Below are 20,387 nucleotides of genomic sequence, written 5' to 3' on the forward strand. Positions count from 1 at the left end.
GCTTTCTTTCCTTGGTTTCTAGGCTATTACACTCTCTTGGTTTCCTCCTGTCTCCCTGATGACTTCTCAGTCTTCTCTGCTTTCTCTCCCTATTCCCCAACTACTTAATGCTGGAATGCTTCAAGATCTAGTGCTTGGTACTATTCTCCTCTCTGTCTACACACACTCACTCAGTGATCTTACCCAGTTCAGGGTAAAGATATCTACACGACAATGACTCCCATATTTATGTCTTCAGAGTAAAACTTCCTCACAAACTCCCACAGACAACCGTCAGTTTATTTCCACTATGATAACTGATAGACATCTCAAACTTGAATATCTAAAACTGAACTCATGTTGATCTTTCCCTCCACATCTCTTCTAACTGGAGATTATTCCATTCAGTTTATGGAAACTTTACCCTTCTCCCTGTGTGGGCCAAAATCTGGAAACATCCCCAACTCCTATCTTTCTCTCTCACCTTGCATCCTATTCGTAGCTAATCCTGTTGGCTCTATTTTCAACATTCATCCAGAACCCAATCACTTTTCACCACCTCCACAGGGCTACCACTCCAGACAAAGCCACCCCAGCCATCTCTCAAGGATTACTGTAAAAGCTTCCCAATTGCTTTTCTTGTTCCTAACCTTCCCTCCTCACAGTCTACTTCAAATAAGCAGCAAGAGTGCCTATTTTTGTTTGTAACATTTTACTATGGAAAAATCTACATAACAGCATAGAGAACACTCATTATATACTCATTATCCAGCTTCGATAATTAATGTATGACCTATCTTGTTTCATTTTTAATCTCTGTAGTACCCTGCTCTCCAGAATGTTTTGAAGCAAATCTTAGACATCATTCCATAGTGATCTGTTAAAAATATAAATCAAATTATGTCTCTCATCTGCTCAAAACCTGCCAAGGCTCCCCCTTTAAATGCTGAGCAAAAACAAAAGATTTTTTTTTTTAATCTCTTGGCAGCACTGTGTGGCATGTGGCATCTTAGTTCCCCCGAAAAGGGACCAAACCCATGCCCTTTGCCTTGGAAACTTGGAGTCTTAACCACTGGACAGCCAGGAAAGTCCTCAAATAAAAGACCTTATAAGGGCCCTCGGAGAAGGCGATGGCACCCCACTCCAGTACTCTTGCACCACAGCAGCATACATCTCTACTTCACTGATCCATGTATCAACACAATGATAATTGAAGCATGGCAGGAATTCACAGAAGAAATTCTCCACCTGATACTGACCACAGCGAGGCAAGAAGAAAGTCAACATTGTTTACACCAAAGAGTTGCTGAAATCTCTTACCCAAGCCACTGCTGCCAGTTGTTGGCATAGCTAAGAATGCATGGTAACTGTAATGGAGAGGCTGGCAGATAGTTACCTAATAATCAAAGGACATTACTGAAAGTATACATTCAGTGGCTCCTAAACCAAGGAAGAAGAAAAGTTGAGCTATGCATCCTACATAGCTGGTATTTCTCCAGTGGCTTTGGATGCTGATCAGCATTTGGGAGACAGTTGAGGTGGTATAGCAAAGGTCCAAATAAGAGAGATTAGCCAGAAAGAAATACACGGGGTGTGGAGTCTGGGATTAAGGCATGACAAGATAATGATGGCTGAATTCCCAAGGAGGGTCATTATGTAGAAAATGGAGACAGTCCCCCCAAAAAACCCCAAAACATTTCTAGTTTGGGCCATTCAGAGAAGTCCACCAGAACAAAGCAACTGGAGTGATGACAAGTGTTATCGAGTCTTCTCATTGCTTAACCCTACTTGCTGGGAACACCAGAGTCAGAATTTTGAAGCCAGATTATCCTTTGCTTAGAACTTAATGCTGGTTCATGAAACTACATGCAACAGAGGAACTGGATGGGGAATGTTGAAACAAGTAAAATGATGAATGTATTTTCTTTTATTACCTCAACAAGAAAGCTGAGAATTAGCTATTATATATCTGTATTTTAACAACCATATTTTAAGCCACTACTTTCATTTAGTAAACTCATAGTATACTAAGCAGAGATATTACAAAAGTAAAGGTAGTACAGATGCATTACAAATTATCTGTTATAAAAAGGTGTTGGATCTGTTAAGATTGAGAAAAACTAAGACTTCATTGGAACTTCATTAAATCTCTAATTTACTCAGTAAAAAAAAAATTAAGTCTTAATTTGGAAAGACCTTTACAAAATGCAGAATCTAAACTCTAAGTAATAAAAACAAAATTCACTTCAGTGCAAATGAAAAACCCACTCCAGAATGTTTTTTCCATCCATCTATTCATCTATCTTCTACCTATTGATCTCATATTTATTGTCAATCTGCCATGTCAGGGGTTTGGAGGATCTAAGGATGAAACAGTCCAAGCTTGTAGCCTCCTAGGGAAGCTAAGACTTGTAGGTAAGTAACTACAATAGAGGGAAGAATGTGATAATATGGTGTGTTTTTTTCTCTCATCACAGTCATGCTGCCAAATTACTAACTGCTGTAAAAAAAAAATCATCCTTTAAAGCAGCAAATATGGGGGAAAACGCAGGGAGAACAGTAAGGACAGTAAGTAAATTAATGGATATAAATTCAATGTGCTATTATAAAATGACTATATGGTAATTATGAAAACATGGAGAATATTTTTTTTTTACTGGGAAGAATGCATATTACATTTAATCTATGATACAATTAAATACAGTTATAGTTATTCAATGGGCTGACACTGGGCAGGCATTCTCCTTCGTGCTAGGGAAACAATGATGCATAACCTTGGCCCTCAAGAAGCTCATATCTGGGGAGCAATCAGGAGGGAACTTAGAAAAGCATAAAAAGGCAATGTGTTAATGCAGTAGACCCCATGGGAATAGTTTTCTTTAAACGATTTCCTCCTTATATTTGCTAAAGTGCTATAGTTAAATAAAATCAGCTGGAAAAATTTTTTTTAAAAAGCAAGACAAAAAAAAAAAAAAAAGCAAGACAAAGTATGCAGTCCTGTCAAATGTAAAAATGAGTTTAAAAATCTACAAGATGAATCAGATAGCAAGAAACCTCATGAAACACCTAGAGACACTGTCCCTAAGCTATGACATCATATGGCCCCCTTTCTGTGAAGAAAGTAAACATGCAAACCTAACTGCAACCAGCCTGTAGCTCCTATGCAAGAGGTCTGGGGAGTGGAAGGTCAGCCCTTCCTCTCTTCTTGCCAGGAAAGCCACCTTATTACATTTGGAATAAAAGGTGAGATGACATTCTGGAAAACTAGATTATGAAGGATCAATATTTCTGCCTTTTCTGGGTGTGACTGGCCATTCTCCACCCCACCCCCCCAAATGATGCTTTTGGGTGCGCCAGCTACACTTCTACTTCAAGTAGCTAAATTTCTATGCCTCAAATGTCTCAGAAAACTCTATTTGCACTACCATATGCAACAACTGTGCCTTTGAGAATGACTTTCAAGTCTATCAAACCAGAATTTATCCATTTAGATGCATCTTTCCTATCAAGTGAGATGCACTTTGTCCAACAAAAGAATCATCTGTCAAACTGCCCTGGAACCCAAGTCGTCCATCCTCCATGGGTGAGCCACATAAGAACACGGGCCTGGTTGTTTAGAAGTTATGGCTTGTTTCCACCCAGGATCATCTAGCTTCAGAACTCACCTAATTCATCAGATCTGACAGCAAAGGATGGAAATCAACCACCACTATGGCTACCGAGAAGAATAAGCTGAAGGGTCCAGAGGCAACATCCAAAAAACGGTTCCAGAAATGGTCTGCACAGTAGCAGAGCTCCAGAAGTGAGTGGGAGGTGGCTTCCTGAGTAACCTTTCAGTTAGCAGGATGCTCTAACTGGGAGGATGAGTTTGGCTAATTTGGTGTTAACCCACTCAACCACTTCTCATTGGACTTACCTGTATACAAGCACCTGTCTTCAACTTGCACAGGCTGCAGACTAAGGCCCACCGACTGGGCGGAATATGGGAGATCTTTGTGATTGGTTCCATTCTCTCAGGACAAGCAATGCTGACCTACAAATAAAACACCACCATAAGGCAGAAGGCACCAAAGCATTGCAGAAGTACCTTTCACAAACCATGAGTGGTATTATTTGCAGCTCAGAACATCAAAACAATGAGGTGAGCCATATCTCTTAAGGTTATTATGGAACTAAGAATAAATGAAACCTGTCTCTAGCCACTGCTCAGGCCTTCAATCATTTCCAGTAATATAAACAATTCATATATAGGAGGAGAGGGCAGAAGTAGAGACTAAGCATGGTTACCTTAATGAATCAAAAATATCTACACTTTACTTAGGAACCAAAGAAAGCTACTGAGGAAAGGAATTAAGATTCACAAAATCTAGCACCTCTTACATGTTTGAGATGGTGCCATATGCCTTGTTTTTTTTCATTTAACTAATGAACGATGAAAAACAGAGGCAGTGACATAATATTATTGGAAAGTAGTAGCAATCTGCAACACATAAGTAGAAAAGATGAGGATGCTAACATTTTAAAACCAGTTTTTAAAATCATGTAACTATTACCAGCTTAGTCTATTCTCCCAGCCAAAGTAGCTTGCTTGCTTTATTTATTTTTCATTTTTTTTTGGCCATGCCACGTGTACAGGATCTTAGTTTCCTGATCAGGGATTGAACCGTGCCTCCTGCAGTAGAAGCAGAGTCCTAACGACGTACTCAAAGTAGCTTAAAAGTGAAACAAGTCTTTGAGAGGGTGCTGAAAGAAATGCTTTTTTAAAAAAGATGGAAATTTGTGTGTGTGTGTGTGTGAGTGAAAATAAGGGGTCAAGCAACTTCTGGTAAGAAGTGTTTTCTTTTCCTTCTCTTTAAAAATATATAATGTGTTCTTAAGAAACAACTTTAAAAAAGTGAAGGACCATTGAATAAGGACAGTCAAATGAGTACAAGTTCCACCCACATCAAGAAAGCAACAGTAGAAAGATCAGGGACATCTTGAACAGGCCCAAAGGTACTAGAAATCAGGTACTAGAAACCATAAGAGAAGGTCAATGGTGAGAAAGCTTCTTTTGAAAAAAACTCTTTCTGAGTCATATTCCAGACTTTTAACATTTTTTTCAGACTTAATATTTTGAAAGAATCTGCTTTATTAGCTAGGGAATTTGCTACTGGAAATTAATGATTCTCTGGCCAGAAACCTCAGAGTTCATTTCACATGTCTATTAGCTGGATGTTCTTAGTAAGAAAAACAAAACCACTACTCAAATTAAAAAAAAATACTGACTTCTGTATCCATAAGAGGGCTTCCCAGGTGGTGCAGTGGTAAAGAATCCACCTGCCAATGCAGGTTTGGTCTCTAGGTCAGGAAGATCCCCTGGAGTAGGAAATGGGGTATTCTCCAGTATTCTTGCCTGGGAAATCCCATGGACAGAGGAGCTGGTGGACTACAGTCCATGGGGTCGAAAAAAGTCAGACTCAGCATACATATCCACAAGAATACCGTAGTATGTACCTAGGATTTTCAGTTCAGAAGTTGCAGCTTGTAGGCTCTAAAGGATGCGGGTTCAGTAGTTGTGGTGCACGGGCCTAGTTGCCCATGCATGTGGATTTTTCCTGGACCAGGGATTGAACTCATGTCCTCTGATTGAACCCAAGGCAGGCAGACTTTTAATCACTGGATCACCAGGGAAATCCAAGATATGGTACTTTTAAGGTAAGTGAAAAGTGAAAGTGAAGTCGCTTAGTTCTGTCCAACTCTTTGCAACCCCATGGACTATAGCCCACCAGGCTCCTCAGTCCATGGAATTTTCCAGACAAAAGTTCTGAAGTGGGTTGCCATTTCCTTCTCCAGGGGATCTTCCCAACCCAGGGATCGAACCCAGGTCTCCTGCACTATAGGCAGACACTTTACCATCTGAGCCACCAGGGATTACTTTTAAGGTAGGTTTTACCTTAAAAATATCTGCTGCTTATCCCCTTTTCTCTCATCCAAATTTATCCAATACCACTGGCAAAAGTGAAACATGAAAGTGTCAGTCGCTCAGTTGTGTCTGACTCTTGGTGACCCCATGGACTACAGCCTGCCAGGCTCCTATGTTCATGAAATTCTCCAAGCAAGAATACTGGAGTGGGTAGCCATTCTCTTTCTCCACTGGATCTTTCTGACCCAGGGAATCAAACCCTGGTCTTCTGCATTGCAGGCATATTCTTTAACATCTGAGCCACCAGGGAATAACCCTGGTGGTATTTAAGGTAGGTTTTACATTTTAAAAAAATCTGCTGCTCATACCCTCTTCTCTCATCCAAATTTATCCAATACCACTGGTAGTACCACCTATAAATTAATTAGCATGGGCTCACATGCATCCAAGAAGGATGTGACGGAGGTCAAGGCAAACCATTATCAATTCAGAATCATGGGCAGGCATGAAGCATCTCTACAAAGCCTGAGTCAGTTTGAATGTTGTGGGAGAACAAATGGCTCACAGACTTGGATGAATTCATACCTCTGGAATCCATAGGGCACAGCTGACATGAGCCCATTTAGTCCCTGTTTTGGTGCTCTTCATGGCTCCACCTTTCTTTGGACATAACAGACATTGTGGATAAATGCCCAGGACACAGGAGCGACACAGCCAGCTGCCTTCTGGGACCTTGAGGATGCCGTAGCAGGCCTGGAGGCACGGGAAGGAGAGCAGGGAATGGTTAGCATCTACTTACTGGGTCAATGTCTGCTCTGGTACACAGTCACAGAGTACCCTCCACTTTTAGGAGAAAAGGTCAAACAAGCTCATACCCAGGATTTAGTAATTTTAAAACACTCAAAATAAAAAGCAACTTCTAGCATCTGTTAAGATCAGCATGTCTCTATATGAGAATTGATTTAAGGGCAACAGAATAAGACTAGAAGGATATACACACAAAGGTTAGCCCAACTGTTATGAGTTTTGTGATTACATTTTTTTTTCTTTTTACCTCCATTTTCTAAAGCTTTCTCAATGCTTATGTATTATAATTAGTCAGTCATATACTTACTGAACAATGTCTGTATGTCATGCACTGTTGTGATCAAGGAAAAAGTGTTAGGAAATAAGCAGAATGACACTTCTGAAAAGCAAATGAGCTAATGTTAAAGAGCCTGATAGTGCCTGGTGCATAAAAAAAGCACTCTCAACAAATTGGAGCAATTACTTGCTTCGGTTGAAGAAAAAGGGACTTAATGGATCCTAAACTGAACACAATATTAGACTAATCACAATACTCCATAATGAGTTCTTGAAGCCACTTCAAATTCCTTACAGAACAAAGATGGATAAATAAATAAATAAACTACTATGGGTGGGGGGAGGGAGATTAGATTGTGTAATATTTTAGATTTCCTTTTCACTACCTCTAATCTCACCCATCCTTCCCCCTTACTGCTCAATCCTGACCATTAGAGACTATAGCTGAGGGCCACTTGGCTCCCCAGGTGGCCTAGCATACCTTTACCAATGACTGATTCACCATTGCAGATTCAAAGTCTGTGCCTGCCCCAGAGAGTTCACCCACAGCTCAGATTCAAGTTCCAACAGTCATTATCATGTTAGCCCCAACTAGCCTAACCCCCTTTCCAAACTCTATCCATATCACCACCATACTTTGCAGCTTCCAGATCCAAATTCCTTGATCCCTATTATCCACTTTCCTTCATCTATTGTCCCTGGGCTTGCTAATATTCCCTTCAGAGTCGTCACTAGACTCTGACCATCTTCTCCATCTCCACCACAACTACTCCACCCAAGTCCTTATTCATATCATGCCTGGACTGATTTATTTCTAAATTCTCTTCTTTTTCCTTCATACCTTCAATCCTTCTATTTGGCTGCTATAGTCTTCATACCAATGCACAGCAATAAAGCCTCTAAAATCTCCTTCTGCTCCCACCCCCAACCCCATCTAAAACCAGGGGTTGGCAAACTACTTAAGGCCCATTTCATAAGGGGTACTTGGTCAATATCATGTATTCTTCTCTAACTGTTATGTTTTATCTCCTCAGTGATACTGTAAGGTCATTGGGGTAGGTTCTTTATCATCAATTTATCTGGATGGCTCTCTATGCTGAGCTTGAGTAGGTGGTTTGGTAGAACAAATACATTTCACTCAAGAACTGAAGCTGGATTCTAACTAGGCTGCTCTCACAAAAGCAGGACATCATTTTATAAGGTCCCTAACCTTCAAAGCTTTTTCCTTTTCTGAAATTCAGAAAGTCTGCAAAGAAATGAAAGCAAGCTTCCTCCCTAAAATAGAGCCTCTTTCAGATGAGCAGAAGAAAAACCAGTAGCTGGTTCTAGGAATACCCTTTATTATATGGCCATTTTATTGGGTAGCAAATCGTTTACTGAGCTCTTATGTAGACTTATTCCTAGTCATAAGATCACAGAAGCTTGTAATTCACTGTAGTGGCTCTCAACTTTTCCTAGACTATAAAATTATGAAGGCTGGACTCTTATTTTTAAAAAAACTGCCCACATGCACGAACATATGTTTCACATATAACTTCAGGGGGTTAATAAATTTAGTGCCAAACATTATATATATGATAGGTATAAAAACTATGAGCATGTACCTTCAGGTAAATTAATTTAGGCCTCAGTTTGAGTGTTCAATATTTGGGCTAAGAAGCAGAAAATGGAACACATTAAGGGACTTGGAATGGTCCCAATTTTCACACTTTTTAACGAAAAAAATTTAAGTTCTTTTTAAAATCCAAAATCTACTGATGTAAAATAAAACTCTCTTCTATAGCACTGACCATAAGTGTATTGTAGTCACAAAGAAACAAATATTTGATATAATATGGTGGCAGTAAAGAAGAAAAATTATGTTTAATAAAAACAATTGTCAACATGTCCCCAATTCTGTTAAGTAAACCAAATCTTCCAAATCATTTAAAGTCACTTTTCAGTCAACAGAGGGAGCTCTAACCTAAGTATCTCTTTAGAATTCAAGTGAACATACTCACTTAGGAAGAATTCTCTTACATGAAACTGTGTGTGGCACCAACATTCAGCTTTAATACATACCAGCTTATATTCTGCAAGGCCTGGTCATGTGTTATTGTCATTTCTTTCTACGTGAGGAAAGGGACCATTTATAGTCATTACTGGGTATGTTTTCAAAGTAAAATACCTTTAAGGAGAATTATTATGCTACATTTTGTTACCCAAAGAACCTGGAAATAATTCATTAATATTTTGTCCTAACTGTGAAGGAAAAATACAGAAAACATATACACATGATCTGGGTACTATTACCTTCAAATCTACTAAAGATTCACAATCATTTATCTGAAAACTCTAGGGTAAGAAACATCAGGAAATTTAGAACTGTGCATATCTCAGGAAAGTAATACAGTATATACATGGCATATTATATTGGCATATTATATAACCCAATAATGGGATCAGGGCAGTACCATATAATCAAATACAATACATTAATAGTTCTCTAACAAAATATGAGTATTTTCACAAAATGGACTAAAAACTACAAAAAGCCTCACACTGGGTAAGTCCTGCATCTTCCCTCAAATCATTTAGTATCAAACTTATATAAAAAACAAACAAACAAAACTTATAGTTTTCACAGCTTTAAAATTCTGGAAATGCAGAGAAGGGGCTGTGGACCTGTGCTGTCAGGTATTTATATATTTAAGTTCATACTTAAGTGATAAAGATTTTCTCTGTCACTAAAGGTGGGACATAAATGCTAATACCTGATAGAGTGAAGATAAATTTTCAAAATTCACTCCAAAAGGATGCAAGTAAAAGGAAGAAAGAGACCCAACTGATTACAGAATAATTCTGAATACCTTTTAATACAAAGGGTTAGGTTAGGTGGCCCAGAGAATTAAAGTCTTAAATTCTGGTTTCTCTCTCCTGTATTATTTAAATCATTTTAATAATTTTGTAGCCAGAATGACATTTCTGAATTACAAATCATATCCTTCAGGGTTGACAGGACAAAACCGAAGTTCCTTAGTTTATCAGGGAAGGCCTTTCACATGTTCCATGTATTCCTCTCTAGTCTCACTCTCCATGCCTTCCCTACTTGACCCCATCACTCTCCACAGTTCTGAACTGCTCAGAGTTGCCTCTAACATACTTTGCCTACTCTTACTACCCACCTGAACATGTTCTCCTCTCTGTCTGAACACATGCTGCTGTTTTTTTCTGGCATTTCCCTTTAGCTGTTAAGATTCAGCTTGGGTGCCACCTCCTGGAAGTTATCCCCAACCTCTATCCCTCCCATGCACTTCTACAGCAGCATGGACTTCTATCTACAAACATGCTTGGTATACTATGCTCAATGGGCAGTTTCCTTGTAGAGCCTACACCAGACTGATTTCCCTGGGGGCAAAGACCTTGTCTGCCTCTTCCTCATTGTGTCTTCAGCATGCAGCAGAGTTCTGGTACGTGGATGGTGTTGCATACCTATTTGCTAGATAAATTAACGAAATGAATGAAACACACATGTTCAAAAGGGTGAAAAATTACTTAGGGTAAGGGACTTCAAGAAAGGACTTGAACTAGATCTTGAAAGATATGTGAAGTTTTGTTAACCAGAAATGGGAGAAGGCTGTAAGAGGTTGGGTAAAGTCACTTCATTTCTCTTGGTATTATTTGTAAAATTAGTGAGTGGGTCAGTTTTTTACAATCCTAAAATTCTACTGTTTAAAAGTAGAGTGGACCAAGTTTTCTGAGAGTGGTATATTTGGGAGATGGAGGAGAGCTTTGGGTGCCAGGATGAGAAGTCCGCACTTCCAGATACAGGAAGTGTAAACTCACCAAGGTTACTGACCATGGGTGTAACCTGATGATATAAAAGGGACTCCAAGGCAGAGGAGACACTCCCAGGCAGGTAGCAAGGAGATACCCCAGGGTACTGTAAAAGTATTGAACAAGGCGATCTCAATGGCCTGGGCATGATGATACACAATAAAGACCTGGGTTTAGCCCCCTGGATTAAAGTTAATAAGAAGTATTATTTCTAAAGGAATTACTGGAGAACAGCCAGGCCAAGTTGGTATTTTCACCCTTAAATGCAAGTTGCTACCCAGATATGGGTGCTGGAGATCATCACTGAGCTTCAGAAAGGGTGACCGTGGGGAGGTGGCGGTCTCCACTCTCACTAACCTGATGCACACAGATGTTACACTTATCACAGAACACCATATCATTCCCTTCTTCACTGTCTGGAGACCGGCACACATCACAGATCACATCTTCATCATACTCTATGCCTAGCCCTTCCTCTGTCTCAATAGCATGGTTCATATTTTCATGGCAATGGCGTTCCAGGACTTCTACTGTCTTTTCCATAAGATTCTCATCAACTGGCCCATAACCTGCACAGAAATACAAACAATCAATCAACCCATCAGTCAGCTGTCATTCCCAAATCACCTACTGTGAGCCCGGTGCAAGCAAGGGTGTGGGGATTCTAAAGGATAAAATCATCTCTGATTTTAAAACCAGATTTTAAAGAATCTTTTACTAGAGCTGTTCTAAAATTAGTGTTTGAGACATGAAAGGAGAAATACATTTCACCATATTCCTTGTAAGTTACATACACTGACCCTTTCAATTTTCTGTCCAAATCCTAGCCAGTCTCCTCCTAAATTTGTTTTCTTTCTTTTTTATTTTTGGCTGCACCACTTGACTTGCAGGATCTCAGTTCCCCAACCAGGGACTGAACCTGGGCAATGGCAGTAAAAGCCTGGAATCCTAACCACTAGACCACCAGGGAACTCCCCTGAATCTGTTTTCTCTTAGTCCCACTGAGGGAGGACTTTCACTGAACTTTGTAATTTTGAACACTTTAATTTATAGTATAATAATTAGAATCATGTAACTATTTGGATATAAATAACAATTCATTCTCAGCAAACTAGTTCCAATGAGCACATTTAATGGAAATTTTCATACAAAAATGTATTAAGTCATAAAAGAAAATTCTAGGTACTGTATATGTGACTACACATATGAAATACTTGTTTTTCAAATCTGATTTTTAGAAAATTCAATAATATTTTCTAATGACAAACTATAATATAAAATAAACTTATTAGCATTCACAAATCTAATTGGAAATTCTGAAATTACCTTTTTTTGCCTCTTGATTCCTTTTCCTTCTATACTTTTAATTTTTCTCAGTCTTCTATACATAATAACCCAACTCAAAGATTCATATGGTGGCTATTGATAACAACTAACATTTTTCTTTTTAGGGGGACTGATGATTTTGTGAGAGCTCACATGAATTTACCCTAACAGCTTATAAACTCAGGAGTAATTCTCAAAATGATCCAAAACAAATTTACCCAAATATTTCACTTAATTTGTAATATAAGACCCTAAGGAACTTTAGAATTTCACATAAACTACCTTTTCAATGCTGTAGCTACTTATGAAACCAAAAACTACTCAGGAAGTATGTTTAATTTTTCCAGCCAAGACAAATTACACACTTTTCCCCATGAAGTGAAGGACTATAGTATCTGGTTAAAAAAACACTTGGATTCAAATTCCCACTTGACCTCATATTGGTTACATAAGCTTTGCAGTCCATGGGGTTGCAAAGAGTCAGACACGACTGAGAGACTGAACTGAACTGAAGCTTTGACAAGTTATTTGCCCTCTTTAGGACTTAGCTTCCTTATCTATAAAAATAAGGATAATAATACCAAACTCTTGATTTCTTATGAGGCAGAGATGAGATCATGTTCCTACATTGCTTAGTACAGTGCAATGTATAGTATAGTATGTATAGTATAGTATGCAGTAAGCTCTCAATTTTTAGAATTCCTTAATCTGAATAAAAAACATGCTGGAGTTAATATTATTTTTAAAACTATTTTAAGTTCTTAAAACCTTACTACAATATCACTCTAAAGGAAGGCTTGAGATAAAGTTATCCTCTTTTAAAAAATCATTCAAGCCTAAATGCAATGTGGTATCATGGATGGGATCCTGGAACAGAAAAAGGTCATTCGTGGAAAAACTGGTGAAAACCCAATGAAGCCTAGAATTTAGGTAATATAGCACTGTACCTGCACTGGTTTCTTAGCTCTGACAAATGTATCATAGTAAAGTGAGATGCTAACATGAGGGGAAACAAACTGCATGAGGGGTATGTATACTGTATTAAATCTGCAGCTTTTCTTCAGACTTAAAACTGTTTCAAAAATCTTTTTAAAAAAACTCATCCTAAGAGAATTAATGTGAGATACCAAAGGGACTTTGTTATAAGGCAATGTCATGTTGAAGGCAGCACTGTAATGTCTTCAGTGTATATGAATGCTATATGGTTCATAAATACATTTGCGCATTGAGCCATCGATCCATTTGATTATACCCTCATACTCTCATTTTCCCTTTCTGTCAGTTTTTTATTCCCTTTTCTTTGGGGTTCCCACCCTAAAATTTTGACTCCTCTCTTTCCTCTTAGAAGGTAGAACAAGAGAAGACACTAAACAAAAAGTTTTAAAAAGCAAGAAGTAAGTATCGGTTACTGGCAGAATAACTATCACTATCATGCCAAATTGAATTTAATATAATTTTAATTTTTTATTCACATGCATTCAGATACCAACCTCAAAAGAGAGAGAAAAGAGGGAAGAAAAGGAAAACCACTGATCCCTGTACTAACAATGAACAAATGTGATTCAAACAAAAGCAAATGTATCCTTTACTGTATCTCATACAGAGAGTTAAGAACCACCCAGTTTCACAGGACCGCTTGGACCTAAACACTGTTTAGATGGAAGACAGGTCAAAAAGAACTATGTGTAAGTATAAGGTGAACTTCCTTTCAGCCCAGAATCTCCAAACATTGCTGGTATGGTACTGTATGGCATATGTTTACTTTAAAATTACTACTATGTTTACTTCCAATTTTTTTGTTTGCTTGTTTTTGCTTCATTTTATTCTATATTTTGAGAGTTGCACGACAACTTTAGAACTCACTTGAGGTAGCTAAGAACTGCTTTGGGGATGTTTTGCCTTAGGCCTGCCATTCTTCTTTCAGGCAGCAAAATTCTAAGTCCTTCATTAAGGCATCCTTGGTCATATCAACCTGTCAGTTGCAGTGGTGCTGCCTAATGCTAAAGTTGGAGCTTCTTGACATTAGGTGGCAATGTTAGAGGTGCCACTACCCTTGGCCCTGCTCACTGATCATAGTACTTTCCAGGGCTGAGTGAAGAACCAGTCTCAGAATCCTTCTCAACCCGAAGTCCAGCCAGGACAAGTCTCATACTCAGAAATGGGAAATGGCCTCATGAAACCTACATGCCATCTCTGATCTGTGATATTTACCATAAACAATGAAAGAAAAGGTCAGATTTAAATACCACTGCTCTACCTCAATATATTTATGCACTTCAGGAAATGCCTCATTAAGATTCAAGAGGAAAATAAATGAAGAGCCCAGAAAAGAAAGGAAGCCACAGAATGAAAGCAAGTTAAATGGTCCTGACAACTTAAAAAAAATAACAAATTCAGACAAGGAACAAGTTACATGTGAGGAAACAACTTACCCATTGCTGTGAGGTCTTCATTGAGTTCCTGGAGCCAGAAGATGTCCATGTCGTCTAGGTCATAGCGGCACACAGATGCCGCCAGCTCCACGATGTTGATGTAGCCAGGCTCTGTGGTCTCTGGGTTGGAGCACTGGATATATTTCCGGGGCCGGACAAACAGGACCTCTTTTTTCTTGTCGGCCATAACCCTAGCAAAGCAAAAAAAGACACTGATAACAATCAATGAATGAGAGATGCCATGCACTGACTGGATGGCTAGACAGCACTCAGGCCATGCAGTGGAGCTAAATGTTATCCTTCCCCACCCTGGGGAAATCCCCTGCTCTGCCAACTGAAAGGCATGATAAGACCCCTTTTTAGAAGGCAAATGGTTCTGCAAATCCAGTTTTGTCATTTGCTGTGAATATTCTGACTTTTAATGAAATGCTTCATTTACCCCACGGCTCCTAAGTCCCTACTACCACTCATTCTAATAAAATGTTGCATTGTGCGTTCTTGGTGCAATGGCCACCACATTTATTTAGAAGGGGAAATAGCAGAAGGAGTGATACTTGTACAAAGGCACAGCCAGATTCCACACCAAAGGTAAGTTTTAGCTAAACTCATGTTTTCTATCATAGAGGCCATACTGGATGGTAGTAAAGAGTAGAGGCTATAGACTCACACCATCTGTTTTTCACTTCCACTCATTCACGTGGTGATCTTGGGCAACTACTTAATTTCTATAAAGTCTAGTTTTCTTAGCTAAAATATAAGGATGATAATCATAAATTATAATAGTATCAAACTTATAGGGTTATTATGATGATTATATGAAATAAAATACATAAAGTGCTTAGGACAGTGTACAGTAAAAGCTGGATGATTAATAATGCCATTGTTATTTTTATATCTCTTATTTTCACTATTTATACAGATGAGTTAAAGCCAAGAAGCTATAGATTTATACAAACTTAAGGCATTTATCAACCATAAATGTAAGTCTGGGCCAGGATAAGGCAATGGGATGAAAGATTCCCATTCTTCCAACATATTATCTAGCAGGCCTGAGTCAACCCATATTTCCCCTAACCTCTCCTGATACTTAAGATCCTAAGGCAAGGAAACCAAATAAGGGAAGAAACAGAAATTCTCACACCAATGACTGGCTCCATAATCAATGTTTTAGATGCTACATGAAGTATTAGAACACATAACCAAGAGGGGATCTGAATAATTATTCCCTGGAAATTTTAAAGAACAGGGTAAGCCATCTAAAAAATAAAGACATAGATATACAAAGAACAGGGTAAGCCATCTAAAAAAGAGAAAAAGAAATATATATACATATATAAAATAGTGAAAACTGTTTCTCTGGAAGGCTTCTGGAGCCAGTTTCCCTACTTTAGAGTTACTATGTATATAGAATGATTCATAAACATTAATGTATTCATATGAATACACATAACTATATTAGGTTGGTGCAAAGGTAACTGTGCTTTTGCACTGTTGAATTTTGCTGTTTGATATTAGAATACATCCTTAAATAAACATGGCTATGTTACACATCATTTTAATGTACATTTCTTGCTTTATGTTTTTTGCTAATGCCCTATTACTTGCTGTTTATTTTATATTTATTTTGAACTATAGAAATTGTGTTAGACAAAAAGTAAATTCAAACAATTTTTTTATTCAAGTTCAAAATGAGTTGTAAAGCAGGGGAGACAACTCACAACATCAACAATGCATTTGGCTCAGGAACTGCTAACAAACATACAGTGCAGTGGTGGTTCAAGAAGTTCTGCAAAGGAGACAAGACCCTTGAAGATGAGGAGCATAGTGGCTGGCCATCAGAAGTAACAACAACCAATTCAGAGCATCATTGAAATTGGTCCTCTTACAACTATATGAGAAGTTGCTGCAGAACTCAGTATTGACCATTCTACGGTTGTTCGACACTTGAAACAAATTGGAAAGGTGAAAAAACTCATTAAGTGGGTGCCTCATGAGCTGAGTGAAAATAAAAAAAGATTGTCATTTTGAAGTGTCTCTCTTATTCTACACAACAACAAACCATTTCTCGATCAGATTGTGATGTGTGATGAAAAGTGGGTTTTATATGACAACCAGCAATGACCAGCTCAGTGGTTGGACTGAGAAGAAGTGCCAAAGCACTTCCCAAAGCCAAACTTGCACCAAGAAAAGGTCATGGTCACTGTTTGGTGGTCTGCTGCTGGTCTGATTGATGACAGCTTTCTGAATTCCAGCAAAACTATTACATCTGAAAAATATGCTTAGCAAGTTGATGAGATCACCAAAAATTGCAACACCTGAAGCTGGTACTGATCAACAGAAAGGGCCCAATTCTTCTCCACGACAATGCCTGCCCAACTGCACATCACATCACCAATGCTTCAGAAGTTGAACAAATTGGGCTATCAAGTTTTGCCTCATCTTCCATATTCTCCTGACCTCTAGCCAACTGACTACCACTTCTTCAAGCATCTTGACAACTTTTCTCAGGGAAAACACTTCCACAACCAGCAGAAGGCAGAAAATACTTTCTGAGTTCACTGAATCCTGAAGCATGGAGTTTTGCACTACAGGAATAAACAAACCTATTTCTCGTTAGCAAAAATGTGTTGATTGTAATGGTTCCTATTTTGATTAATAAAGATGTGTTTGAGCCTAGTTATAATGATTTAAAATTCATGGTCTGAAAATGCAATTACTTTTGTACCAACCTAATATACAGAGGCACAGTCCACTCTGTAAATATAGAGTGAACATTTCCTAAGCATTCTTCTAGAAACTTATGATTCCAAATAATGTGTGTTGAATAAAATAACTATATGCAATCACATATTTTAATTTTTAAAAAACCATATGGAGCTTTTAAAGCCAAAGGCAATAAAATATTTGAGGAAAAAGTAGAACTCTAAAATAATTGATGGAAGCTAAAAATTTGGGAAATGCTAAATGAGGCCTGCTTCCCACTGAAATGAACCCAACTGAAAAGGCCAAGACATGCGTATGAATTCTCCACAGTCCATGAGATTAAATATGCTGTGCTTTTTGGTGCATGCTTTATGAGGTAATTATAGAATATTTTTTTCAAGATTCATCTTTTTCTAATAGGAATAATATTTTGCTTATCTATTCATCTTAACTGCCTCAAATTCCCTGTGGAAAAAGGTAGACCTATAGATGTTCTTGACTTAAACTAATACATTTATTATGCTTCTGGAAGAAAATAAAAAGGAATATCTTTATGACCTTGGGATAGACAAAGATATTTTAAGTAAGACACAAAGTCATTAACCATAAAGGAAGAGATTGGAAATACTGTTTGTCAACAGTGTATAATAAACTTTTACAAATCAAATAGAAAATGACAGATAAATCAATTAAAAACTGGGCAAAAAATTTGAATAGACACTTCAAAAATAAGGCTATCCAGATGGCAAAAATCTCAAAAGGTTCTCAACTTCATCAGTTAATACAGAAATGCAGATTGAAATCATAATCATCATTACCTGCCAGAATGGCTAAACTTGAAAAGATTGACTAAAAATTGAAGATACTAAGTGCTTGCAAGGAAATGGAGCAAACAGACCACTGCTGCTGGGAGTGTGAACTGGTACAATCATTTTGGCAAACTATCTGGCAGCAGATATTATGGCTGAACATATGCATACCCTATGACCTAGCAAACCCACTCCTAGGAATATACTTTAAAAAGTACACATACATATATATACTAAAAGATGAACAAAAATGTCCATATTAGCATTTTTCATAATAGCTGGAAACTGAGAGCAACCCAAATATCTATCAAAAGCAGAATGTATAAATAAAGTGTGGTATATTCACACAATGGAATATTACACAGAAGTGAAACTTAATGAAATGCTACATGCAACAGCATGGATGAATCTCACAACCATAATGATGAACAAAACAATCCAGTCTCAGTATGAAGGTTAAAAACTGGCAAAACTGTCACCTATGGTGAATGAAGTCAGTGGGAAGGAGAAGGAGGGCTTCTTGGGTGCTGATAATGCTTTATTTCTTGATCTGGGTGGAGGTTAAACAAGTGTATCATGAAAACAGAGTTATATAGTTATGCATTAGTTATCTTTCTGTGTGTATATTTCAATGCAAAATTTATAACATGATGATGATATTATCTCATTCATCTTTTCATATGTCTAAATCTAACGACTAAGACCACGACAATAAAAAAAAATTATAGGCTGAAACAGTAATGCCAAAGGATACCCACAAGCAGAAATTCTTATGATAGAGGGAAGGTCTATAACAATAAGTGAAAAAATACTGCATTGGGTTTTGTAAAATGCAGCTTTAAGATCTTCAAATACACATTATATTGCTATAGCTGGTGGAAATCCCAGGATCATTCCTTGGTGATTTTCTTCTCTGGCCACTATACACTAGGTAGAGGGACATTCTCTCAATGGTCATCAGATCACTGAACAAAATAGCAAAAGCACACAAGTCTAGAGGTATGAACAATTTTGTTAGGGTGATGTAGTAAGTGCAGTTTTAAATTTGGATGCCTGAATGTAAATGAATGTGTAATAACTTCCTGGATGACCAATTTTGGTCAAAGGACCCACAACCACACCTGCTTAGCCTCACAGAAAGAAGGCCTCTCCATCTGCTCCTCAGGGTAGGTCAGCTAACCTCTGGCCCATGTGAACACTGCTATGACACTAAAGAGGCATTAAAAGGAAGCTGGAACCACTCTAAGCTGACCTATAGCCTCTTCCAGTGTTTTATGCGCACTGAGTCCTCTAGTTGATCTAAATATTTAACAGGGAGAGACTATTATCAAAGAGACTTCATTTCCTGATGAGTGGCTCAGAATCATTTGTGAATAGCACAAAAACTGCACAAATACCATAACATCATGGACTTCTAAAAGGCTTGAGTAAATGTCTTAAAAGCTAACTAAATAGAAGCCCCTTTTAATAATATCCCTAGGAATAGTTTCCCAAGATGTCCCTTGTTAATCTTGCCACTCTTGCTTCTCTGCAAGACTCCATGTCTCATCTATGAAACAAAGGACAATTATAACATCTATGACAGAAGGTATTTAAAAAATTCCACATGCTCTTCTACAATGTGACTCTGCCCCTCCCCCAAGTGGTGAAGTCTATTTCCCCTCATCTTGAATCAGGGAGGGTAATATGACTGTTTCCACGGATGGAATACAGCAGAAGTGATGCTATGAGAATTGCAAGGCTGGGTCATAAAAGGGAAAACAGCTTTCACCCTGTTTGCTGGAACACATGCATATGGACCCCTGTACCTAAGGCCTGTGAAGAGTCTTCCTACACTGAGGTTGTCATGCTATGAGGAAACCAAATCAAACAGAGAGACCATGTGCAATATTTATATCATCCCAGCCCAGGGAGCAGACATGTTAGTGAAAAAACCTTTACATGATTCCAGCTCCCAACTACTGAGTCACCCCAAACTTCAAGTCTTCCTCACTGAGGCCCTAGACATCATAGAGTAAAGACTAACCATCCCAACTGTGCCCTGTCTGAATTTCTGACCCACAGAACCTATAAGTATAAAAACATGGTTGCCTGACAATAAGTTGGGGAGCAACAGTAACTGAAAAAGCAATTTATACAGTAATAGTAACTGGAAAAACCACCAAAAGACTGCTTTAAACTTTAAATAAGATAGATGTGTATATAAAAGTACTCTTTATTGATTCTCGTAACTGAAAGCAAAATGGTAGACTGCTGCTGCCTAAAACAGAAAGGAAAAAGAGCTGAAGAGTGGGGCAAGGACAGTACAGGGAGGTGACAGAAGTATGATGGTGA

At 38.2% G+C, this 20,387-nt stretch overlaps 1 protein-coding gene across 5 annotated transcripts in view; it reads right to left on the reverse strand.

The window, feature by feature from the left end:
• JADE3 (jade family PHD finger 3) overlaps window positions 1-20,387 on the reverse strand; it is a 138,442-nt gene that overhangs the window by 17,804 nt on the left and 100,251 nt on the right. For all 5 annotated transcript variants that reach the window (XM_086386500.1, XM_086386501.1, XM_086386503.1 and 2 more), the window contains exons 5-8: window positions 14,542-14,732; window positions 11,141-11,352; window positions 6,470-6,637; window positions 3,896-4,012 (exon numbers count right to left, since the gene is read on the reverse strand). In XM_086386500.1, the coding sequence (XP_086242626.1) occupies window positions 3,896-4,012; window positions 6,470-6,637; window positions 11,141-11,352; window positions 14,542-14,732 (688 nt within the window). The remainder of the gene's footprint in view (window positions 1-3,895; window positions 4,013-6,469; window positions 6,638-11,140; window positions 11,353-14,541; window positions 14,733-20,387) is intronic.

The sequence above is a fragment of the Bos grunniens genome, chromosome X (genome assembly GCF_055505025.1).
Source record: "Bos grunniens cultivar Pamir isolate PY7600 chromosome X, Bosgru_T2T1.0, whole genome shotgun sequence".
NCBI lineage: Eukaryota > Metazoa > Chordata > Mammalia > Artiodactyla > Bovidae > Bos > Bos grunniens.